At 43.7% G+C, this 26,556-nt stretch overlaps 1 protein-coding gene across 1 annotated transcript; it reads left to right on the plus strand.

Annotated features, from left to right (window-relative positions):
* Positions 1–4,945: 4,945 nt before the first annotated feature.
* Positions 4,946–18,629, plus strand: LOC5567891 (T-cell immunomodulatory protein). Its single transcript, XM_001651879.2, has 2 exons — positions 4,946–6,528; positions 17,974–18,629. The coding sequence occupies exons 1-2, from the start codon at positions 5,148–5,150 to the stop codon at positions 18,408–18,410; spliced, it is 1,818 nt and encodes a 605-aa protein (XP_001651929.1). The 5' UTR covers positions 4,946–5,147; the 3' UTR covers positions 18,411–18,629.
* Positions 18,630–26,556: the final 7,927 nt, after the last annotated feature.

A 26,556-nucleotide genomic window follows, 5' to 3' on the forward strand; every position in this document is an offset into this window, starting at 1 on the left:
GAACAACAGGCACGAAAGTCCATCACCTTGTCGTAGTCCCCGGTGGGATCCAAACGAACTGGAGTGTTCGCCTGAAACCTTCACACAATTTTGCACACCTTCCATCGTCGCTCTTATCAGTCTCGTGAGCTTCCCGGGAAAGCTGTTCTCGTCCATGATTTTCCATAGCTCTACGCGGTCGATACTGTCGTATGCCGCCTTGAAATCGATGAAAAGGTGATGCGTTGGGACCTGGTATTCACGACATTTTTGGAGGATTTGCCGTACAGTAAAGATCTGGTCCGTTGTCGATCGGCCGTCAACGAAGCCGGCTTGATAACTTCCCACGAACTCGTTTACTACGGGTGACAGACGACGGAAGATGATCTGGGATAATACTTTGTAGGCCGCATTTAGAATGGTGATCGCTCGAAAGTTCTCACAATCTAACTTGTCGCCTTTCTTGTAGATGGGGCAGATTACCCCTTCCTTCCACTCCTCCGGTAGCTGTTCTGTTTCCCAGATTGTGCCTATCAGCCGGTGCAGACAAATGGCCAGCCTTTCCGGACCCATTTTTATGAGTTCAGCTCCGATACCATCCTTACCAGCAGCTTTATTGTTCTTGAGCTGGTGAATGGCATCCTTAACCTCCCTCAAAGTGGGGGCTGGTTGGTTTCCATCTTCCGCAGTACTGACGAAGGCATTTCCTCCGTTGTCCCGTCCTTCATTGCCTGTGCTCTCAGCACCATTCAGGTGCTCGTCGAAGTGCTGCTTCCACCTTTCGATCACCTCACGCTCGTCCGTCAGAATGCTCCCATCCTTATCCCTGCACATCTCGGCTCGCGGCACGAAGCCGTTGCGGGATGCGTTGAGCTTCTGATAGAACCTACGCGTTTCCTGAGACCGGCACAGCTGTTCCATCTCCTTGCACTCCGTCTCCTCCAGGCGGCGTTTTTTCTCCCGAAAGAGGCGGGTCTGCTGTTGCCGTTTCCGTTTATAGCGTTACACGTTCTGCCGGGTTCCTTGCTGCAGCATGACCGCCCGCGCTGCATTCTTCTCCTTCAAAACCTCCTGGCACTCCTCGTCGAACCAATCGTTCCGTCGACTCCGTCCCACGTACCCGACGTTGCTCTCAGCTGCATCGTTGATGGCTGCTTTTACTGTTCTCCAGCAGTCCTCAAGAGGGGCTTCGTCCAGCTCACCCTCTTCCGGTAATGCAGCCTCGAGTTGCTGCGCGTATGCCGCTGCGACATCCGGTTGCTTGAGCCGCTCTAGGTCATACCGGGGCGGCCGTCGGTACCGTACGTTGTTAACGACGGAGAGTTTTGGGCGCAGTTTGACCATCACCAGATAGTGGTCAGAGTCGATGTTAGCGCCACGATAGGTCCTGACGTCGATAATGTCGGAGAAGTGCCGACCATCAATCAGAACGTGGTCGATTTGCGATTCTGTCTGCTGTGGTGATCTCCAGGTGTATCGGTACGGAAGGCTGTGCTGGAAGTAGGTGCTACGAATGGCCATATTCTTGGAGGCGGCAAAGTCAATTAGTCGTAGGCCGTTTTCGTTCGTCAGCCGGTGGGCGCTGAACTTTCCAATCGTCGGTCTGAATTCCTCCTCCTGGCCAACCTGAGCGTTTAGATCTCCTATGATGATTTTGACATCGTGGCTTGGGCAGCTGTCGTACTCGCGTTCGAGCTGCGCGTAAAAAGCGTCTTTATCATCATCAGTGCTTCCGGAGTGAGGGCTGTGCACGTTTATTATGCTGAAGTTGAAGAACCGGCCTTTGATCCTCAACTTGCACATTCTCTCATTGATCGGCCACCACCCGATCACGCGCCTCTGCATATCACCCATCACTATAAAAGCTGTTCCCAGCTCATGTGTGTTGCCGCAGCTCTGGTAGATGGTATGGTTACCTCTAAACGTTCGCACCATTGATCCCTTCCAACACACTTCCTGCAACGCTACGATGCCGAATCCACGGTCCTTCAGCACGTCGGCGAGTATGCGTGTGCTCCCGATGAAGTTGAGAGATTTACAGTTCCACGTACCGAGCTTCCAATCGCTAGTCCCTTTACGTCGCTGTGGTCTTCGCCGATTGTCCCGGTTCGTATTCTCTCGTTGATTATTCGTTGCTTGATTTTTTTACGGCTGGCTTGCAGGGCCTGACACCAACCCCCTAGATTTCCGGAGGACCATTCCCCCTAAATGTTCGGAGGACCATAGTGCGCAGTTTAGCTTAGAGTCCTTCTCTGGCACTCGGACGATGATCAGCCGCCCCTGACATGGGGAACAGACGCTGTTGTGAGCCGCTCCTAACATGGAGTACAGACGCTCAAGGTTTGCAGAAGCAAAAGCAAAAGCAAACCCCCCCTTCCCTGTCAGCATACGACCAAAGTTCCCACCGGGGGTTGGTTACCCGATCTTCCCTAAGGTTACTCGTACCCCGGCCAGTACCGCAAGGAGGTAGGGATAGGAGTTGCTGGGCAAGAGGCTAAGGACCGCACAAAGGGGTCTATTTTATTCCTTCAGGTACGCGAGGTACCAATGGTACGCCATGCCCAGCCATTTACCAACCATCATCAATGATATTGCCCGTTATTTATGGGACGCATTTTGCTTACCATCATTTATTTTTATCTTTTTGTACCGCGAAATCAACTGGTGTGTGCATGTATGAGTGAAGTGATAGAGGAAATGAGTGAGGTGTTGCTTTCCATGCTTGTCGTACAGCATAGAAAATCGTTCATGCAACATATACAGTGGGGATTGGAACACGACTTCCAGCGCTGGTTGGAACACGACTTCCAACTAGCTAATCCGAACCGTTAGTTGGAACGACTGACAGCTGATGAAAATGATCCAGACTAAAGCTTCGCGAAATGCACATATACATACACATTTGTTCTATATTTTTATGTAGACTTTAATGCGACGGTACTCAGACGTCATAGTCAGTTTGACATCTTTTCGCGACATTTGAGTGCTTTTTATTGTGCATTCGAGTAATCGCTGCAATGTCGCTCAACTATCGCGTCGCTGAACTGGCGAGCACTTTGCAGTTCGGTGATCCAGCGACGCATTGAAATAGCCTGTGTCGCTCGAGCACTAACATGAAAAGGTCGCCAGAGTCCAGCTTTTGGACGCGTGAGATAGTTGAACGAAGTTTGTGTTCGTTCTTGGTTTTGCCTGCACTGACAACAGTTGGACTTTTTTTAACCAGCGAACATCCTAGCATTGAGTTCGAGTCAATCCATGTAGCGGAATCCCAACGAGCGAATCCCCACTGTGCATGTCTTTCGGGTGTTGGAAAATATTTAGAAAATATTTTTTCTTTGATCGCAGTACGCAGCTGAAACGAAATATCATTACTCGCATAACTTATAATCTCGCCCTAAAAGCCATTGGTAGCTATGTGTGTAGCTTGTTGTTTCTGAGGATTTGAATGGATTTACGTTTTTAACTACTCTATGAAGAATAAAGGATCATTATCTACCTGCCAGTGGGATTGGTTTGGATGTTTATACATTTATTTGTTGAGAAACAATGAGCTACACACGTGGTTACCAGGGGGGGTATACGCAACGAGGTTCGCCTACCGTTCATGTTTTGAGGGTGTATTCGTTTGGCTCACAACGCTGCTAGGCATCCCGCTGTTTGAGTGTTGAAATGCATCAGCATTTGCTGTCTGGCATGGCCCGCGTTTCGACCTGTGCTGTTTGGGTCGGCCCGCGTGAGAGATGATGCTGTTTGGGACGGCCCGCCCGAGAGATGATTGTTAGGCGAGCTTCGTTTGTAGTTGACAGCAGTACACCCACCCTGGTGGTTACCAATGGTTTTTAGGGCGTTATCCCAGATTCTGCGAGATTTCAAGTGGAGATCTTTGTATAAAATTTCTTGACCATGCTAATTCCACATGTCGCTCAATGCTACTTTGCAACGTTTCGGCTAGTCTCACGGAGAGACGGGACAACTCAAAATCGAGATAAAAAGTACTCAAAATGTAGTACTTCACTAGCACTACCGATTTGGATACAATTTGGTACTGAATTTCGAATAATTTTAACTTAATTTTGAGGTACTTCCGCAACTACTTATTTTTGAGTTATTTGATAGTTGTTGTCTTTGTTGTTGCTAATTTGCCATTTTGTTTTGCATTGCAATCTCAGAAAGTATCCAAAATCAAGTACTGATCCTGTACTTGATTTTGGATGAAAATTTTAGCTGTGCATGGCGCACTTACTTTTGTCGTCGATTGAATGGAAATGTACTTCAGGTAAGTTATTTGATTCAAATTTTTATTCATTTTGCACTTTATTTATATACATCATTCATATTCCAGATTATTCACAAGATTATTCGCAAAACTGGCACGTACAGATCATCCTGAAATGAACAACGATGCACATATTTTGCGAAATTTTGGATCGAGAACAAAGCAGTAAGTACTGAAATTGATTTAGTCTACGTTATGAGGTAATTAATCCCAAGATTTCCCAATGTTACAGAATCCCGAGTTCCGATGATGGACCTGGAGGCGAAATATCCTGCCTGTATACACAGGTTTACAGGAGCATGGTTCGAACACTGAAGAAAGAGGAGCAGATTCGGGCAACAGAGTCCACAACATCCATTAAATTAAAAATTAGTGAACTTGTTATTTATCCTCTATTGCATTTAATAAAGTACTATTGGTTTGTTCAATGAAGTAAAATAAAATCAATCAAAAATATAAAACATTCAATTTTTTTAACGAAATCAGCTTTTTTCTAAACACTTGGTATTGGGTAGTTTTAATCCAAAATATACTAATTGCCATACAGTTCAAAATCACTCAATTCGATGTGTTCGTGGAATGAGTCAAATTTGAATCATTCCACTTAGCTGTCAAGATGAGTGAAAAAGACTTAATTTTGAGTTGTTTCGGTTCTCCGTGATAGTCGGTTTGATTGAAATATTTCATTCAGGTTTGACAACTTCCCTCTAAACTGATTTTTAGCAAAACAGAGCAAAAAAAAACTGTGAATCATAACAAAAAAAAACGTAAAAGTAGTTCAATCTTCAACAAAATACTAGAAATTTGACCGTATTCCATTTCGTTATATCATGTTCTTGTGGTTCTGATTATTAGTGTCAAAGTTCCAATTACCGTCGTGAGCGGAGCAAACATGAAGTTCCAATTTCTAGCGGCGGTGTCTCAATTTGCGTCGTGGTTGCTGCTCTTTCTGTCCAGTTGCTTCCATCCCGTCAATGGAGGGGACATTGTGGACATCACGGATACCGTTTTTGGTTCGATGACCGACACGATTCCGGTGGCGTATGGCGATTTCAATTCGGACGAACTGTTCGATATGTTTGTGCTGCGGAATAACTTCCGAACGATCCAGATTCTGTTCGGGAGCGATGATAAGCCACTGCTCCAGGAGGGTCCCAAATGTGAGTACAAGAACTTTCACATCACCAGTGTCGTTCCGGGGGATTTTGATGGGGATGCTTACATGGACGTGATGTTCACGGTTCAGCGGGAAGGAGAGAACCAAGCGGTTTATATCAACTGGGGAGGATCGGAATATATGAACTGCACCAAGGAGGATGAGGAACCGCTGATTGTGATGAGGGGACAACCTTTGGCGCTGGACTACGATAAGGACTTTATCATAGATTTGTTCGGAATGGACACGGAGAACGAGAGGAAGTTCTGGATTTTCAAGAAACCCAAAGATGGCAAAAGGATGCCTCCGGATACGTTCTCGATGGATGGCAAGCATGGGGCCTTACTGAAAGTTCCCCACTCACATGCCATCATCGATCTGGACAAAGACTTCACGGCAGATTTGTTGCTGACCACTGAGAACGGTTACGAAGTATGGAAAGGAACAGAAGCGGAGAAAGAGTTCTACTTCCACCGGAGGTTTGATTTTCCTGTTGGTAATTATGATGCCCACATTGGACAATCGATCTTTCTGGATGCGGAACTGGACGGAAATCTTCTTCAAATTGTCCCCATTTGCTTCAACAAAAACTGCATGAATTCCAGCATATTGGTCTACCACGGGAATCACTTCCACGATCTGCAAATCGATTTTAAAGACGACCACAACGATGTATGGGGCTTCGTCGTTCCGGACAGGTCCAATTGGGCCACCCAAGTAATCACCCTACGAGGAGGCGATTTTAACCTGGACGGCTATCCAGACCTCCTAGCCACCCTTTCCAAATCCTCCGGCCAGATGCAGACGTTTCTACTGGAAAACGTCCCCTGCGAGAAGTTGGCCTGCAATCACATGAAGAGGACATTCGTGGTCCGGTGGAAGGCCCTGGCCCCATTCACCAACGGAACCATCATGGGTTCGTTCTACGATTTCTACAACAATGGTATTCTGGATGTGATCTTCGTGGAAAAGGTGGGAAACACTACCCGGCCGGTGGCGTTCCGGAATTCGTTGGACTACGACGCCAACTTTGTGAAGGTCATCGTGTTGACCGGGTTGACGAATCAACGGGGACCCAAGAAACTGACACCTCTGGGGAGGAAGAAGAGAACTTACGGTAAGTTGCGGTGGGAAGCAGATTTACACGGGCAGATGCATTTAGAGCTTTAGAATGGAAGTAGGGTGAGCAACTCCTTGAGATTCAAAATCAAGACATTTTTCAATTTTTCACAACATTTTTGCAAGTTCCGTTTTGTATCAAATTTCGAACATAACGCATACTGTTACACTAAAAGTGGAAAGATTTATTATTCAATGTTCGGTTTTTGAATCATTTTTTTTTAGAGTGTAAAACAGAATCAAATGTTTTATTTTTCTCTGTGTGCTACCGGCGCAGACGACAGGAGGTGTAGAAAGAAAGCGAGGGTTTGTGTAGATTTGGCGCGATGCGAACGGAAGTAGGAAGGAGAAAGGAAAGAAGGAAAAAAAAAAGTAAAAATTCCGTCGTGTTTAGACGTGTTTCGTTTTGCTGAATAAAATTCTTAAAATACAGTCCACTTGCTTTTCGTCCCTGAACTATCCGAAGAACATTTTGGTCCGATCGTGCCGGATGTCGGATTAGTGGATGGAAGCAGATTAGATTCTCGATTCGTGCGCGGAACGAGAAAGAATCGACGCGAGTTTCGGCGGTTGCGACGGTCGAATCGCGAAGTGAATCCGATTGCATGCGTTGCATCGGATAGTGATTTCCGATAAACGTGGTCGGAAATTGAATTCTGTTCCCGATTGAGTGGTCGAAGAAAGCTCCCGGATACTTGCGTGTTCCGGAAGTGTGAGCTGCTAATCGGACGGCAGAATACAACTTTGAAAAGTGGAGGTCAAGCCTCAACAAAGAAGAAGAGCGTGAAAATTGTGCGGTAGTGAGAAGAAGAACTAAAAGAACTATTCGCATGTAATGTTTTTGCGTTCTGGTAAAGTGAAGAAAGTGCTGTTTCCGTCGACGCCATTTTCAACCCCGACCGGTGAATTCAGTGTGCTTCGTAGTGTGCGTGAGCAGAAGGAGGAAGCTGAACAGCGGCAGAAAGAGAAGGAAATGGCGGAAAGTGTTGTTGCGTTGGAGCAGTGTTGCCACGCTGCAAGGTCAAAAGTGGTGCGAATAAAGTCAGCCATTTTGAATGCAGAGCAGGATCCTGAAAAGTTCACGCATCATGGCTTGAAGCTGTATTTGAAGACGGTCGATTCTTCTTATGATGAATACAACAATTTTCAGAATCGTATTTACCTCACCGATCCACAGAGGAGAGAAGAATTCGAGCCAAAATTCGTCGAATTTGAAGAGCTGTACGAGTTCGTTCGAATTTCCCTCTGTGAGATGATACAGCACTACGAAGACATCGAGAAGGCCATTGCGAACGAGGCAGCGTTGGAGCGAGAGAAGCAGCTGCTGGCTGTGAAGTTTCAAGGTAATGCTGTGGCAATCAGTGATCGTGCTGGAATCAGTGATCGTGCTGGATCCAGTGGCGTACCAGAAAGTGTCGTGCCGTATAGAATGCCACCATCGTTGTTGTTGCAGCAAACACCATTGCCAACATTCGACGGCAAATACGAGCACTGGCACAAGTTCAAGGCGAGATTTTGCGATATTGTCGACCAGTGCACCCAGGATTCCCCGGCGACGAAACTCCATTATTTGGATAAGGCGTTGGTCGGAGAAGCGAAGGGGGCAATCGATGAGCAGACCCTCAACGATAACAACTACGAAGGTGCATGGAGAATTCTGGTCGAACGTTACGAGAACCTCTCGATGGTGATTCATGGCCACGTGACAAGGTTGCTGAACTTGAAGCAGATGGCCAAGGAGTCGTCAGTGGAACTGCGAACGTTGATCGACGACTGTACGAAGCGTGTGGAGTCCCTGGAGTTCCACAAGCTCAAGATGGACAAGATGTCTGAAGCTATCGTTATCACGTTGCTAGCGTCGAAGTTGGATCCGAGTACCCGAAGAAGCTGGGAAGCATCTTGTGAACACGGTAAGTTACCTGTGTATAAGGACACGATTGTATTCCTGCGAAAGCATTGCCATGTTCTGGAGCGATGTGAACAAAATGTCATGCCAATCAAGAGCAAGATCGTGCCGATGAAGACCCAGCCATCTATAATTACCAGTAAGACGCACACTGTGATGATTTCGAAGACGATCGATGGATGTCCCGTGTGCGGAAGTGCTCATTCGATTGATGCATGTGGAGCGTTCAAAAGGTTGAATGTTGACGAGCGGTATATGAAGGCGAAGCAACTGGGATTATGTTTCAGCTGCCTGCTACGAGGACATCGAACGGTAGCCTGCAAGAACGGTAAAACGTGTCCAACTTGCTCGAAGAAACATCATGCACTTATGCATCCGGAAGAGAAGAAGCCTGTTGCAGTTGAATTCCCTCAGCCACCTGCGGCAGAGCAAGCAACGAGTTCCTCACATCCACTGACAGCAGCAAAGTGCACGATTCCAATCGAGCCAATGCAGCCGAAGCAGATTTTGTTGGCGACAGCTATCGTGATGGTGTATGATTCCAACGAAGTAGCGCATAAGTGCCGTGTGCTGCTGGATTCCGGAGCGATGGCAAACTTCATGTCAACCAGAATGGCGGAATTGTTGCGACTGCGAAAGGAGGGTGCCAACATCCCAATCGATGGAGTGAATGGGATGAAGACTGTTGTGAAGTACAGAGTGAACGCTAGAGTGGCATCAAGAACAACTGGTTTCCAATCATCGTTGGATTATCTAGTTGTGCCCCGAGTGACCGGTGCATTGCCGGCTTCTAAGATCGACCCACACAGCTGGCAGATTCCCAAGTCGGTGGAACTAGCAGATCCGCATTTCTACGAACCAGGTCGCATTGACATGCTACTCGGTGCGGAGCTGTTTTTCGAAGTGCTGCAAAAAGGTAAGATCAAATTGGCCCCGAATCTACCATTGTTGCAGGAGAGTCAGCTTGGATGGCTCGTTTCTGGACCGGTGTCCGACTCTGCGGTGATCGGAACCGTGAAGGTGTGTCAAGCTGGAACATCGGGGGAAACCGACGAGCAACTGTGCCAACTGCTGCGGCGGTTTTGGACAATCGACGAGTTTGGAGGTGATGCGTCGCCTAAGCCAGACGATAAATGTGAATTGAGTTTCCAGGAGACGCACAGTAGAACCAAGGATGGCCGTTACGTGGTAATGCTGCCATTCCGCGATAATGTTGGAGAGCTCGGAGAATCCCGGAACCAGGCTCTGCGGCGATTTTTATCCTTGGAGCGTCGCTTAGAAGGTCAGCCGGAGTTGAAGCAAATGTATATTGATTTCATCAGCGAGTATCTGGCACTTGGCCATTGCCGAGTTGTGACGGATCCCGAATGCGATAGGCCTGAGTCTGTCTACTATCTTCCACACCACTGCGTGATTAAACCGGACAGCTCAACTACCAAGCTGAGAGTGGTGTTCGACGCTTCGGCGAAGAGCAGTTCAGATTTGTCGTTGAACGATGTGATGGAGATTGGGCCCACAGTGCAAGAGTCACTCTTCAATGTGATATTGAGATTTCGCTTGCATAAATTCGTTTTCACCGCCGACATCCCGAAAATGTATCGGCAGGTGATGGTTCACGAGGCTCATCGAAAGTATCAGCGAATTCTGTGGAGAGAAGATAAAAATCAGCCAATGAAGGAGTTGGAGTTAAATACTGTTACTTACGGTACAGCTGCAGCGCCTTTCCTGGCGACACGATCGGTTGTCCAGTTGGCTAGAGACGAGCAAGAAGATTTCCCAGCGGCGAGCGAGGCAGTTGAGAAATGCTTTTACGTCGATGATGTGATGACTGGTGCTGACACGCTTAGCGATGCTAGGCAGCTCCAGCGAGATTTGATCGCACTATTGGATAGAGGTGGTTTCCAGCTTCACAAATGGTGTGCGAATGATGAGGCGTTACTTGAGGACATTCCAGCAGATGCCAGGGAGAAGCAGATGAACTTCGAGGACTGCGAGATCAACGGAGTGATAAAAACTCTTGGCATTCTTTGGGATCCCTCCAGCGATGAATTCCTGTTCCACGTGAAGCCAATTAGAGATGGCTCTGAATTTCCCACGAAGAGGTCAGTGCTGTCCGATATGTCAAAACTGTTCGATCCTCATGGCTTACTAGCACCGGTGGTACTCATCGCCAAACTGGTAATGCAACAGCTCTGGCAACAGAACGTAGGATGGGATGATGCGATTCCAAAGGAGCAATTTCGTATATGGAACCGATTCAGATCCGAGCTTTGCTGTTTGAATTCCCTCCGGATCGATCGGCGGATTACTATTGACGATACGGTTGCTGTGGAGCTGCATGGATTTGCTGACGCTTTTAAGGTGGCGTACGGATGTTGCATCTATATGAGAAGCGTGAAGAGTGATGGTGCTGCAGAAGTTCGACTGATTTGTGGCAAGTCACGAGTTGCCCCAATGAAAGAACTACAACGAGACATCAAGGTGGACACAACCCCTGATGAGATGACGATCCCGAGGCTAGAGTTATGCGCTGCGTTGCTGCTAGCGGAACAAGTGGATAAAGTGCGCGAAACCTTAGCATTAACAACCGCAAAGGTGGTGCTTTGGTCGGACTCGAAAATAGTGTTGAACTGGTTGAAACAAATGAAGCCAAATACCCCAGTGTTCGTACAAAACCGCGTAGTGAAAGTAAGAAAACTTTTTGCGTGGCACACGTGGCACTATATTTCGACTCAGCACAACCCAGCGGATTTGGTGTCACGTGGTGTATTCCCTGAGGATTTAATGCGGTGTGAAGAATGGTGGTTTGGCCCAAGTGTGATTCCTATTGTTGAAGACGATGAATGTGGTGTGGTGGAGCCACGAGAATATGCCCATAAAATTGTGACGACTTTGGTACCGGAACGTGATTCTGTAATACCGAAGAAACAACTTGAGCCGTACGAAGTGATCCTGAAGTACAGCAGTTATCGAAAGCTGCAGCATATTTTCGGGTACGTGGTTCGTTTCTTACACAACTGCCGCTTGAAGGGTAACAAGACGACGCGCAGAAGTGGTGCACTGAATAGTGAAGACTACACCGAAGCACAGAAGGCGATGGTGACCATTGTCCAGCTGGTGGTCTATAAGGAAGAAATCAGTTGTATCCAAGCGAATCAATCAGTGAAGGGAAAACTGCGCAATTTGAACCCAATGTACGACGACAACGAAAGGCTTCTGCGAGTTGGCGGTCGCATAAGGAACTCCGACTTGCCGAAAGACCAGAAGCACCCGATGATTTTGCCGGAGAATAACCACTTCACGGAGGTGCGAATAGAAGCGTTGCATCGTGAGCATCTTCATGTCGGTTTGAATGGACTTCTTGCGGTGGTTCGACAGAAATTTTGGCCTGTGAACGCGAAGCGAACTATTCATCGAGTCCTAAGAAAATGTGTAGTTTGCTTCCGGACCAACCCCAGAGACGTACAGCAGTATATGGGCGATCTTCCGAGCTGCCGAGTGACTGCTGCCCAACCTTTCGCCAGGACTGGAATTGATTTCGCAGGACCATTCTTCATTAAGGTTGGACGAATGAGAGCCCAGGTGAAGGTGTACATGTGTCTTTTCGTATGCATGTCTACCAAATCCATACATCTCGAACTGGTGAGCTCTTTGACGACTGATGGTTTCCTGGCAGCGCTTCATCGATTTGCTAACCGACGAGGAAATCCATCTGAGCTGTTCTCTGACAACGGAACTAATTTTCGGGGAGCAGACCGAGAATTTTCCGAACTGTTGAACCTGCTACAGTCTCAGGTGCTTGACGACAAAGTAAACGAGTTCTGCCAGCCCAGAGGAATCAAATGGAGCTTCAACCCTCCCAAGGCTCCACACCAGGGAGGTATTTGGGAAGCTAATATCAAATGCATGAAATCCCATTTGTGCAAGACACTAAACGAGAGCTATTTGACATATGAAGAGTTGAACACTTTATTGATCCAGATAGAAGGTGTATTGAACTCGAGACCTCTTGTGCAGCTGACGGATGATCCCTTGGATTACGAAGCGCTGAGCCCAGGACATTTCCTAGTTGGACGGGAATTGACGGCGATAGCAGAACCGCTGTACGATGATTTGAAGGAGACGAGCTTGTCACGATACCAGCTGGTGCAAAAACGAATGCAGCATTTTTGGCAACGGTGGTCGAATGAGTACGTGACGAGTCTTCAGAAGCGCAGCAAGTGGTACAAGGACCCTACGTTGCTGCGAACTGGATTGCTGGTAATTCTGAAGGAGGACAACATGCCACCCAAGACCTGGAAGTTGGGTCGCATTGTTGAAACGCATCCAGGTAAGGACGGAGTGGTACGTGTGGTTACGATCCGCACTAGCAACAGCATCTACAAGCGACCGACGACCCAGATCGCTGTGCTTCCCATCGATGACTGCACTGATCAAGCAGAGCCCAAGGAGAAGTGAGACCTTCGCCTCACCCGGGGGAGTATGTTACACTAAAAGTTGTAAGATTTATTATTCAATGTTCGGTTTTTGAATCATTTTTTTTTAGAGTGTAAAACAGAATCAAATGTTTTATTTTTCTCTGTGTGCTACCGGCGCAGACGACAGGAGGTGTAGAAAGAAAGCGAGGGTTTGTGTAGATTTGGCGCGATGCGAACGGAAGTAGGAAGGAGAAAGGAAAGAAGGAAAAAAAAAGTAAAAATTCCGTCGTGTTTAGACGTGTTTCGTTTTGCTGAATAAAATTCTTAAAATACAGTCCACTTGCTTTTCGTCCCTGAACTACATACCTATTCCAAATAGCAGCAGCTTGTGATGTAAAGGAATTGATCATTCTGTAGAGAAAATTGAATGAGTTTCTTGAAGAATTGCTGTTCAAATATAAGCGTTCGGAATACATATTTGGAATTTGAGACAAAACCTATATATTTTTATTTTTTTCTGTTGTTAATAATTCATGAAAGATACAACTTCCTTTTATTAAACTTACAATATATTACTATTATTAAACGTAATTCCAGCTCTTCAAATAATGTGTCGTATATCTCGCAAGATCTGAAATTTTTAATTAGAGGATATGAGTTGAAATTCTTAAATATATTTGTCACTTTGGTGCTTAGACTACGCAAGTATCTTACAATTCGCCAAGAATTTGCCAGAGGTTTACAATGGTTTGGCTGGGCTTCTGGTAAGAAATTTCTCAATGTTATTGTTTGAAGTCTGCTAAAAACCACAGCAAGAATCCTTGCTAAACTGTCGCTGAAAATTTTATCAAAGATCCCGCAAGGGGAATCCACCAGCATAAATCCTTTAAGAATTCGTCAAGGAGATTAAATTATCCAAAGAAATCCTGCAACAATCTCGCCAGCAATTTACCGATGATTTTCAAAGGGATCTGCTTAGTGTTAGATCAAGATCTCACTAGAAAATTACTAAGAACATCAGAAACTAAGCAATTAAATTTCATATAATCTAAAGAGATATACTAAAAAAAACACTTATAGTAGATATGGTATGAACGTAGAATAAACTATGTGGAGTTCGAGATGTTATGCAGTCGTGCATCAGTTGGAGTAGTTTTGACCAGCAATCTTGAATATTCTATGATGACTTCAATAGTACAAGCTCTCTCATTTGATTCTGTCTTGAACTTCAAAAAGATGAAATTCAAATGAGGGAATGTATCCTTGCGATGCATCATACTATTAAAGGACAATAGGAAACATTGGCCATTATATTCCTCTTTCTTCTTGCTGTGAATCATGGTGCATAATCCTAACGGCTCCAGAGGAACCCTCAGAGACTCTTACGTGATTATTCTCCCAGAATTTCGGATTCCCCGAGAAAAAGCTTCAGGAATTCTTCTATTGATTCCTCCAGAGATTTCTTATCGAATATTTCTAGGAGTTCATTCAGGCAACGCTCCAAAAATTTCTCTAGACATTTCCTACAAACTTTCTACGAATTTGTCCAGAAATTTTTGACTTTTCAAGGCATAGTTGAAGGAATTTGCTTTAGGAAATCCATCGCAACTCCACAGGAATTATTCTGAAAATTTTCCCAGTTATTATTCCAAGATTTCCTCCAGAGAACATTTTCAAACATATTTCCATCAATCTATACAGTAGTTATTCTATCAGATCTTCTACAGTTCTTACAAAAAAAAATCCTCACGGAGGTGCTACGCCTTTTTTGTTAGTTTTCTGTCAGTCATTTTCATATCGATTTCTTCAAAAATTCATCCACTGTTTGTCTCAGGAATTGCTATAAAATTCCTCCAGGGATTACTCCAAGAAATCTATAGAGGGCTCTTCAATTTATTGCTAAATAAATTCCACTAGGGATTCCCCAGTAAGGTCCTCCAAATTATTTTCTAAGATTTTTTCAACATTTTAGCCATTAGTTCTTTCAAATATTTCTAGAAAAATTTTCCAAATTTCATGTTAGATTTCGCACCAGCAAATACTACAGCTTTTATTTCGATCTTTCTTTTACAAATTTATTCCGGATTTGCGTTCGATGTTACTTTAGACATCCTTTTTGAAAATTCTACATGATATTATCCATGGATTCGATTGATTATTAATTCAATAAATATATTAGAAAATGGCTTCCTTGCAGGAATTTGAGATTTTAGTCATAAATGCTGTCAATAGTTTACCAGGAAGTTCTACAAATGCTCCATAATTTGTTTTAAGAATTTCTCCAGCAATTTCTAAAAATATTCCTTGAGATCTCCTCGGAGACACCTCTGGAAAAAATCTTTGAGTACTTCCCTAGGAAATTCCTCTTCCTGAGGACTTCTTGAAGCAATTTTAAGAGGAATCTCAGAAGTAATTCCTGAAGGTATCCTTAAAGAAATTCAGAGTTGAAATCTTAAAGAAACTACTGCACCAAAATCTGAAAGCAAATTTACTTCAGAATTAAGTCGAAACATCTCTGGAGAAAATATTTGTTGAGTTCATGAAGATGTCCTTAACGGAAATCTGTCTTCATTTATTTGAAGACTGAATTGAATTGAATTGAACTGTAAATTACTTGTAATAGTGGGTGAGCCGTAATAGTGTACAGGAACTAGTTTCTGATGATATTTCTGGAATAAAATCATGAAAATGCATACAATAATTATTTGTCGTATTGTGAATCTTTTTTGCAGGTTCCTGTATGGTCTCTATTAATTTCCTATTTGACAAATGAGACCAATTTTTGGTTTCAATTCGGTCTATTATATTGTTATTAGAGACCTAATTCTAAAGGTACTATTTTTATGACACTCAGTCGCTTCCAGCCCTGAGATTATTAGGCGATTGACTATTCCGCAGGTTCTTCAGGAATTTCTTCATGGATTTCTCGAGGAAATGCTACGAAAGTTCTTCTAGTGACTTCTCCATAACTTTTTTTCTAGAATTCCTGCAGGGATATCTCCAACAATACTTCTAGAGATTTCTCTAAAACTTGGTGCAGAAATTCCTCCAAAATGTTCTTCAAGATTTTTTTCAGCACTCCTATGTTACTACTTATAGTAATTTTGACATAAATCACTCTAAACAATGTCCCAGAGATTATCCCAGGATTTTCTCCAGTTATTTTTCAAGTTGTTGTTCCACCAATAACTCCGGGTTGTACACGATTTCTTCCAATGAAATCTTCATAGGTTTATTCCAAAGTTGTTAAAATAAATTTGTAAAGGCCGTACAAGAATCCCCCAGGAGTTTCTACGCCGATCTGTTCAGTAATTCTTGCAGATTTTTTTTTATAGAGATCTCTGCAAAAATCATCCCGTTTCTTTCAGGAATCGCTCAAAAATCCATCAAAAATATTCATTTTTTATTGAAATCTATTAGGAATTCTTCCATAATGCCCTCAATAAATAAGACCAGTGATTCCTTATGAAGTTACTATAAGAATTTCTCTAGTAATCCTTCCAAACATTTTTCGAGTAATTACTCTATGCTAAAGTTTAACACTAACAAATAATACAACAATTATTCCATTAATTCCTTCAACCATTCCTGGACAAATTGCTTTAGTGAAGTCCAAAGTGTTTCAAGAAATTGTTGCAGGATATTATCCAGGAATTTGGTTGATTATTTTTTCAATATACATCTAAGTAATTTATCTTTTTTTTTTCGGAAATCCTTGCCGGATTTTATCAGGAATTTCAACAAAAGCTTCATGAATTGTTCTAGTGAATTAAAAAAAAAACTGACAACTGACAAAAAAATATATTGAGATCTGGGTCGAATTTTGTAAAAAATCCTATTAAAATCGATGGTTGAATTCATGGAGGAATTAAGACTTCTTTGAGAAATTTACGAAATAATCTTTGGAGGATTTGCTGAAGAAATTCCTGTCGCAATCTCTGAAGTAATTTCTGGCATGGTATTTGGCAAATATTTCCACATTGCATACTTGAAAGTATATTGGACGAAATTCTTTCTGCAACCATCAAAAGGTTTGTAAAAAAATCACACTATGAACTTCGACCAGTATGAAATTTTCGGAGTGATATCTAAAGGAAACTTTGGAAAAATAGGTGAATTAATTTCAGATGAAATTCCGGGCGAAAATCATGAAAAAATACATGCTGTAACACGAGCAGGGATTCTTGTCGTAATGTTACGAGGAGTTCCCAAAAAGAAATGTCTGGTCGGATGTTTCTGAAGTATCTGTTGAAAACTCATCTGTTGAAGGCTATTAGGTTCCTTTTTGTTTACTTGGTTCCTGTTTGGTCTCCTATTGATTCCTGACTGATCTCTTTTTTCGCACATGAGGTATCTAAGGTTCTTATTTTAACAGTCACTACCTGCCCCGAAATTGCCTTCTACAAAGTTTTTTGAATTAGTTAGGCCCTTTGTTGGGTGTTATTCAAAATTAGGATACCGTAATTTGAGGTAACATTGAACTTTTTTTTTCGATACTTCTTCATATGAAAATGCAAGATTTACATTTTTAAAACAAGTTCTGGAACCTTTCGCTGATGATATTTTTTCTTTTGCTAATGACAGTTTTTATTCATTATTATTATTTAAAAATGTACTAAACGATTTTTTCATTTAGTCTTTTTGGGGTAACATTGATAACCCAGGTAAACAATGCCCGGCAATATAAAAAAACGTTTCTTACTTGAATCAGCTTCTTCTGAAGCCGACTAGACATGCCAAACTCTTAGAAGACATGCACAATTTCAGTTATTTTGATATTAAAAACACCTTGAACCGCAAAATACTCCTAAAGGTAGACAATTAACAAAAGACATTCGACATTCTTCGTAGTAATTTGTTAATTTTTAAGTGATTTCTACAAAACTACAAGAAAGTTGCCTCTTTCATTACTATGAAAATGCGAACTAAGCCTGGTTTTGAATAACATAAAAAAAAGTCTAACTCATACAAACAACTTTGTAGAAGGAAGTCTTTGTCTTAAGTTTCATTCTTAAGCTCTAAAATGCATCTTTCCACGTAAATCTTCTTGTTGAACCACTGTTCATCAAATTCAACAAAGAAAATCCAAGAACATGTTTAAACATAATTCTTCTTCCAGGCACAAATCTTCCCGGGCCTCGTATCGAGTACAACACAACCACCCAGGATGGCGACCCACAGCACGGTGCATCAGCTCAGTTACCGCAGTCCGCTTACTTCTCCCTACACCTGCCGTATACAACCTTCGGCTTGGGTCGCACCCCGAACTTTGTCGATTCGCTAACCGTTGGGCTGTCCAATCATTCCCGCACTTGGACGCAACTGATCCCCAACTCGCAGATGATTGTCGTCCCGTGGCCAATCGACGAAACGGACAAGTGGAAGGCGCAGCTGTTCGTTACTCCCAGCAAGCTGATCTTGATGAGTGTGGTTGCGCTGGGCGGTATCTGTCTGGTCATACTGCTGCTGATTCTGATACTGTACGCCAAGGAGAAACGCGAGGACCGAATTCAACGGTCGCTGGAAGCGCATCGGTTCCACTTTGATGCGATGTAAGGCAGCGTTCGACTTGGGAGGCGATCAAAAGGTACTTTTTCTGCGATATTTATTTCTACGTTTTATCTAGGCGTTTTTAATTATAATTGTGTGTTTAGACTCTTTTTTCGGATAATTTATTATTACGAACCGCACTGAGTAATATATGAACTAACGGAGACGGTTTTGTTCGCGGTACCACTACATTGATAACCTAATAATAATAAATTTTTTCGTCTACTTCGAAAGTGAATTCAATAATGAGAAAGCCATTTCAATTATTTCGAGAGTTATGCGCTTGGAGAAAGATGGTTCAAATCAATACCTAAATCATTCCTAGAAGTACGATATTCTCAGATACCTCAAGGAAAAGCTGATTTCTCTAGATATTTCTACTGTAAAACTTACAGGTGTTACTCCAAAAATCCTATAGACATTTCTCATCCAATTATCACAGGAATTCGTTCGGAAATTCCTCCTGCGATTTCTCATCGTCTGCTTAAAGGAATTTTTGCCAAATCTGCACTTAGAAATCCTTAAGCGTACCAAAACAGTATTTTTTTCAATAATTACTCTGAAAGTTTTCCCAGATAGATAGATTTCCCTCGTAGATTTTTCCACTAATTCAGTCACCGATTTATCCAGTTGTTACTCTAGGAGATCTTCCAAAAGGTTTTTTCAGCTCTTACATTGCTCTACGGATTTTTTTAAAGTAAAACCTCCGTGAATGTTAAAAAATGCATTCGATGTTTCACAACGCATTCAGCAATTATTCTTGTAATTCTTTCGACCATTTCCATACATTGGTTCAGGGATTTTTTTTATCTTTATTAACGAGATTGTTTAGGGATTTCATCCAATTCTACTCAAGGAATTCCTTCAGCAAATCTTGCAGGATGTTATTTTGGTATTCGAACGATTATTTTTCAATAATTATCTTAGTAGTTATCTCTGAAATCCTTCAAGACTTTTTTTAAGAACCAAGGAGTTCTTTTAAGAATCTTTATCAGGAATCTCTTCAGAAATTTTATCAAAGATTACGTAAGGATTTCTTTTAAAAGGGCCTCCTGGATTTTTTTTTCAAAAATCACTGCAATAATTTATTAAAAAATGTCCTTGATAATTCCTTGAAAACATCCCTGACCTGAAAGATTTCTGGATATATTTTTGGAGATTGCTTTGGGAAATTCCTTAAAACAATTTCTGGAGGAATTCCTGAGAGCTGGTTGGGGAAGAAAAAATCTTGGTTGAAATCTGGTTGTAAAACAACTTTGGAATAAAATTACTGATTGAATTCTCGTAGATGTCTTAAAAGTAAGTCTCATGCAAATCAATGGAAGAATCACTAGATAAATTCCTGGAGGACTTAGGATTTTTTTTAAATTTCTGGTAGAATATTTGAAAGAATTCATGAAAATAATGTCAATAATCAATTATAACAAAATTCCTGGAGTAGTTTTTTAGGAAGTTCTTTTAAAAAACACCTAATGAACTCCTGAATAAATCTTCGGAATGAAGTTTATTATAAACAAATGGTCTCCAAAGTCACTTTTTTCCTTATTCTGTTTGCAGTGCAAAATTATAAATAGAGGCTCTAGAAAAACCTCCAGATAGAACTTCATAAGAATTAAATGGTGTACGGAATCAAATGGCACCACTTTTGAATGGCTGTAACTTTTTACCCGTTGGGTATTTTCAATTGAAATTTTAGGTGTAATTAGTTCAATTTGTATTTGTTTACGCTTTGTAAGTTTCACTAGTAGATGTGGAATCGTTGTGAAGATGGAGTCAGAAGAACAGCAGCGGCGCAAATAAATTTTGCGCACGTTCCTCGAAAATCTAGATCTATCTCATCCATTTGCCAATGCTAATGGCACAGCAAAAAGCTTAAAATGGTACATTCTACGGTGTCTCGTATTTAAATCGGTACCACGAACGTTTGACCATCGATCGGAAAGAAAAAAGTGGCAAAAATGGATCTCCGTATAGTGTTATGGATCACAAACGGGTAGATCAAGCTTTCAAGAGGAATCCCAACAATTCAGTTCGAGATGTGGCGATGAAACTGTATCTATCCAAAACTTTCGTGCGAGATGCGAAAACACGTGAAGGACTACATCAAAGATAATTAGAAGGTTCCTTTTAACCATCTTTGACTACATACGTTCTGTTCCGTACGGGACGATCCGTAAAAGAGTGAGACTGAAATCATCCACGCCGTTTCCAATTCGTCGCAAAACACACGCCACTTTCGATTCCTGACACGACCCTCCCTGCCGACGCCTCTGTGGTCGAGAGTTCCCACAGTGAGCGAATGAGTTCCAAGAGCACCGTGAGTAACCGAGTGAGTCCCTTCCGCGAATGAGTGACCGAGCTACGTGCATCGCGACTGTTCCGCGTGCTTCTATAACACGTGGCGCGGTGCTATAAATACGCGATCCCTTTGCGTAGTCGAGTTGTTATGTTTCAACCGCAGCGAATATAACCCGATCCAAGTGAAGTGAACAGTAACAGTAAATGTGTAAATAGTGAACAGTAGTGTAAAGAGTAGTGTAATAAAGTGTAGTGACTAGCAGAATCAGTGGTATTGATTCCCTTCATCCGCAAAAGGCGCCTAATCGCGATGAACGGCAGAATACGGTATAGGTAAAATACGTACACGGAAGCTCTACACCCAGATGTTGATGAAACCTGTTGTGAAACCATTTGTAGTAAGCCATGATTTATGTGACGTTAGACATAGAAAAATAAAATTCATTATTCTTGTTCCAACCTTTACACGAGCAAGTCGTTTATTTCTGCGCTACTCCCAATAGGTTATGGGCCGTTCGCATTATTAATTCGAAGCAGAAGTTGTGAAACGTTTTCCCAATCAAAAATCCAAGATGACCTCGAATACCGCCAGATCCTCAAGCGCTGCTGGTAGTAGCATAGTCTCTTCAAGCCTTCCTGCAATCGATCGTTTGATTGGAAGAGAGAATTGGGCGACCTGGAAGTTCGCTATGCAAACATTCCTGGAACTCGAAGATCTCTGGTGCGCTGTGAAGCCGAAGAAGAAGGAAGACGGAACCTACGAAGCCGTGGATGCAGCCAAGGATTGCAAAGCAAGATCGAAGATCATCCTGTCTCTTGAACCTACGAATTATATCCACGTTCAAAAGGAGAAGACGGCGCGTACAGTTTGGTCGAAGCTGGAGGAAGCCTTCGAGGACTCGGGTCTAACCAGGCGAGTCGGGCTACTCCATAAATTAATCAAGACTGATCTCCTGTCGTGCGGATCCATGGGGGAATTCGTTAACCAAATTATATCGACTGCTCATCAACTCAACGGGATTGGATTTGCCATTTCCGAAGAGTGGATCGGAACGTTGCTGTTGGCTGGCTTGCCCGATGAGTATCGTCCGATGATAATGGCCTTGGAGAACTCGGGCATAGCCATCACCGGAGACAACATAAAAACCAAGCTACTTCAAGAGATGAATACGTTCTCAAGCGAGGCGGCGTTTGCTGCTAAGAAGCGATATGGAAATCCGGGTAAGAATGTGAAGAAATCGGATCCTCCCAAAGGTCCGAAGTGCCGGAAGTGTTCCAAGTACGGCCATATAGCAAAGGACTGTCGAAGCTCCAAGAAAGAGAATGCGTTCTGTGCGGTGCTGTCTACATTCAGTCCGATGGAAGATGAAGATTGGTACTTCGATTCGGGGGCGAGTGTCCATATGACTCGTAACAGCCATCTTCTGAAGAACGTGAAACCTTCAAGTGGCACTGTGGTGGCAGCTAACGGTGGTAATATGAAGATTATTGCGACTGGATCGTTTACGCTGAAGCCATCCTGCAACGAAGACGAGATTCCTGTTCACGACGTGCAGTATTTGCCAGACCTATCTGCGAATCTTCTGTCGGTCAACCAGATCGTGAAGAAGAGCCACACCGTTATCTTCAACAATAAAGGATGTAAGGTGCTCGACCGGGACGGCGATGTGATCGCTACTGGAAGCCATCGAAACGATTTGTTCAAGCTTGATGAACGGAAGCAAGGTAAGCAAAGTGCTCTGGTTTGTTCTTCGGCAGGAAGTCTGGAAGTTTGGCATCGACGGATGGGTCACCTCAACATCAACGGCGTGCGCAGCCTAGCCAACGGACTAGTGACTGGTGTCAATATCGTTGGAGGAAGCATGACGGACTGCAAGGTGTGTCCGATGGGTAAACACAGTCGACATCCGTTTAGCAAGCATGGATCCCGTGCTGATGGTATACTCGATCTGGTGCATTCGGACATCTGTGGACCGATGGAGGTGAAGTCGCTTGGAGGAAGCCGCTATTTCATCGTGTTCGTCGACGACAAGTCACGCAGGATGTGGACGTATTTCTTGAAATCGAAGTCGGAAACTGAGGTCGTTCAAACTTTCAAGGATTTCCACGCTATGGTGGAACGACAATCTGGACAAAAGCTGAAAATTCTCAGATCAGACAACGGTAAAGAATACGTCAACGCTGGATTCAAGAAGTACTTGAAGCAACATGGAATTGTTCACCAGACGACGAATGCTTATACCCCGGAACAAAACGGCATGGCAGAGCGTGCCAACAGATCAATCGTGGAGCGTGCTAGGTCCATGCTGCATATGGCGAAACTTTCGAAGCAATTTTGGGCGGAAGCTGTGGCAACCGCCGTATATTTGCTGAATCGTTCCCCGATCAAAGGCCATGATGTCACCCCGGAAGAAGCTTGGACCGGTAAGAAGCCTGACTTGGGTCACGTTCGGATCTTCGGAACATGTGCGATGGTCTTCGTTCCGAAACAGAAGCGCAAGAAGTGGGACGCCAAATCTGAGGAGTGCGTCCTGACCGGCTTCGACGAAGAAACAAAAGGGTATCGATTGTACAACCTTCAGTCCAAGAAGATTATCATCAGTCGTGAAGTTAAATTCATCAACGAAGGTGAAGCTGTTCCTGTCCGAGAAGCGTCTCCTCCGAAGAAGATCATTCTCCTAGAGCAAGAAGAGGTCGTATCCCTATCACCATGCGAAGATGACCAGAATGAAGCTCACTCAAGTGACGATGAAGACGACGAATTCTTCACTGATGTCAACAATGAAACTTCCGATGACCCAGATGACACTACCGATGGCGACGATGAAACATCCGATGGTAATGAAAATAGCCTGCAAGAAATCTATGATGTCAATGATACTTTGATCACCGTGACTCCTGTGCTCCCACCGCGACAAATCTCATATCCACCTAGGTCACAGGTGTCGAGGCGCAGTGGTCGGGAGCACAAGTTGCCAGGCAAGTATGACGATTTTGTAGTAAAGACAAAAGGTCTTCCCAGTTCCCTTCCTTCTCAGCAACACACCGTCAGCCAGAGCGAAATTGAAACCACCACGGGACCCAAGAGCCAGGGTCAGTTCGGCGGGATCGCAACATCCAAATCCGAGGCCAGGAGTTCAGCTGCAGTGGAAGATCCGTACACTCACCAGGATGCACTGTCGCGTAACGACTCCGAACGCTGGAAAATAGCGATGCGAGAAGAGTACCAGGCACTGATGGACAACAACACATGGACGCTGACGAACCTCCCCGAAGGAAGAAAGGCGATCAAATGCAAGTGGGTGTTCAAGACAAAGCACGACGCTGCTGGAAACATCGACCGCTACAAGGCGCGGCTAGTCATCAAGGGCTACTCTCAGCGAAAGGGGGTGGACTACGACGAGACCTACTCGCCAGTGGTTCGTCACAGTTCGCTTCGGTACTTGTTCGCGCTTGCTGCAAAACACAATCTCTACGTCGACCAGATGGACGCCGTCACCGCTTTTCTCCAAGGTGACCTGGAAGAGGAGATATATATGGAGCAACCCCCGTGCTTCGAACAACCTGGCGAGGGACCAAAGGTGTGCCGTTTGAACAAAGCTCTATATGGGCTGAAACAGTCAAGTCGCGTATGGAACGCAAAACTGGATGCAGCACTCAAGAAATTGGGTATGAAGCAATCGAAGTACGATCCGTGCTTGTACCACAAGATCAACAACGGAAAGATTCTGTTCATCGCAATCTACGTGGACGATCTGATGCTGTTTTCGAACGATGAAGGCTGGAAGAACGAAATCAAGGCAAAGCTGAGCTGCATGTTTCACATGAAGGACCTCGGACCAGCAAAAAGTTGCTTGGGGATCCGAATCACACGCACGGAGGATGGCATAGCTCTTGATCAAGAAGGATATGTCGAATCAGTCTTAGCCCGGTTCAAGATGCAAGATTCGAAGGCCACTTCGACACCGATGAATGCAGCCCTCAAGCTGACCAAGGATATGTCACCGCAAACCAAGGAAGAAGTCGAGCAAATGGCAACGGTACCATATCAAGAAGCTGTTGGTTGCCTGATGTACCTTGCCCAATGCACAAGACCAGACATCTTGTTTGCCGTCAACCAATTGAGCAGATTCAACACCAACCCCGGACCGAGTCACTGGCTGGCCGTCAAACATCTGATGCGGTACCTCAGAGGGACGTCGGCAATGAAGCTTCAGTACTCCAGAGCCGGAAACGAGGAGATCACGGGATATTCTGATGCTGATTGGGCCGCTGACGCAGATGACCGGAAATCAACGAGTGGGTACATGTTCCTGCTACAAGGAGGAGCGGTATCCTGGAGCTGCAAGAGGCAATCAACCGTGGCGTTGTCTACCTGCGAAGCAGAGTACATGGCGTTGTCCGCAGCAGTACAAGAGGCTTCGTGGTGGCAAGGACTGCTATCACAGTTCGGAAGGAAACAACCGATCGATTTGTACTGCGATAATCAAAGCACTATCTGTATTGCTAAGAATGGCGGATATACACCAAGAACGAAGCATATAGATATACGACATCACTATATTCGAGACGCTTTGGATCGGAAGATAGTGAACATCACGTACGTTAGCACAGACGACCAAATAGCTGACGGGCTCACGAAACCACTACAACGTATTAAGCTGGAGCGGAATCGACGAGCCATGGGAATCACACAACAATTGGCTTAAGGAGGAGTGTTGTGAAACCATTTGTAGTAAGCCATGATTTATGTGACGTTAGACATAGAAAAATAAAATTCATTATTCTTGTTCCAACCTTTACACGAGCAAGTCGTTTATTTCTGCGCTACTCCCAATAAAACCACATTGCCTCGTTATGGATGATGAGACGTATGTAAAAGCAGACGTCCAGTTTTTAACTGCTCATGATAAATTCGATGTCCCTGAGGACGTTAGAAAGCAGAAGATGTCAAAGTTTGCCAAAAAATATATGATTTGGCAAGCAATTTGATCGTGTGGAAAGTGGAGCACCTTATTCGTGACAACTGGAATGGGCAGGTGTACCTATAAAGGAATGCCTCCAAAAGCGTCTACTTCCTCTTCTGAAATCACACAATGGTCCTAGGATTTTCTGTCCGGATTTGGCTTCGTGCCATTACTTAAAAGAGCTTTTGGAGTGGTACAAGGCTAAGGAGGTCAGTTTTGTGTCGACGCATCTCAACCCCCCGAAGGCACCGGAATTGCGACGAATTGAAAAGTACTGGGCCATCATGAAGCAGGCACTTCGGAAGCATCGAAGGAAGGTATGAAGAAAAAATGGACTGCCACGCACAAAAAGTTGGTCCTAGTGTTGTACAGGACCTTATGGGTAGAGTGAAGAAAAAAGTTCGTGCATTTTGGATATGGAATTGAAATTGAATAAAACAAACATGGGAAAATATTCATAACATGTTTTATTTTACTTTCTGAAAGTTTGAAGATGATTAATTGAACGTGCGAATTTTTGACAAATATTTGTGTGTCGCAATTTGATTCCGTACACCCTTTAGCAGAAGAAAATAGTTGAGCTCTTCAACGCTGCTTCATTCAGTAATTTACACAGGAATTATTCTGGAAATTTCTTAGAGACTATCCCAGGATTTTTTTTCTTGATGTGTTTTCATTAATTCTTCCACCGACTTTTCCAAATATTACTTCAGGAGATCTTCCAAAGCTTCCTACAAGAGATCTTTAAAGAAAATGCATACAGTATTATTCCAGAGTTATTGAAAGCAATAAAAACGTTCAGGATTTTTTCCAAGAAACCCTTCAAGAATGCATACGCTGATTTCCCAGTTATTCTTTCAGGTATTCGTGCTTATTCTTCCGTGACT

The sequence above is a fragment of the Aedes aegypti genome, chromosome 3 (assembly GCF_002204515.2).
Source record: "Aedes aegypti strain LVP_AGWG chromosome 3, AaegL5.0 Primary Assembly, whole genome shotgun sequence".
Lineage (NCBI taxonomy): Eukaryota > Metazoa > Arthropoda > Insecta > Diptera > Culicidae > Aedes > Aedes aegypti.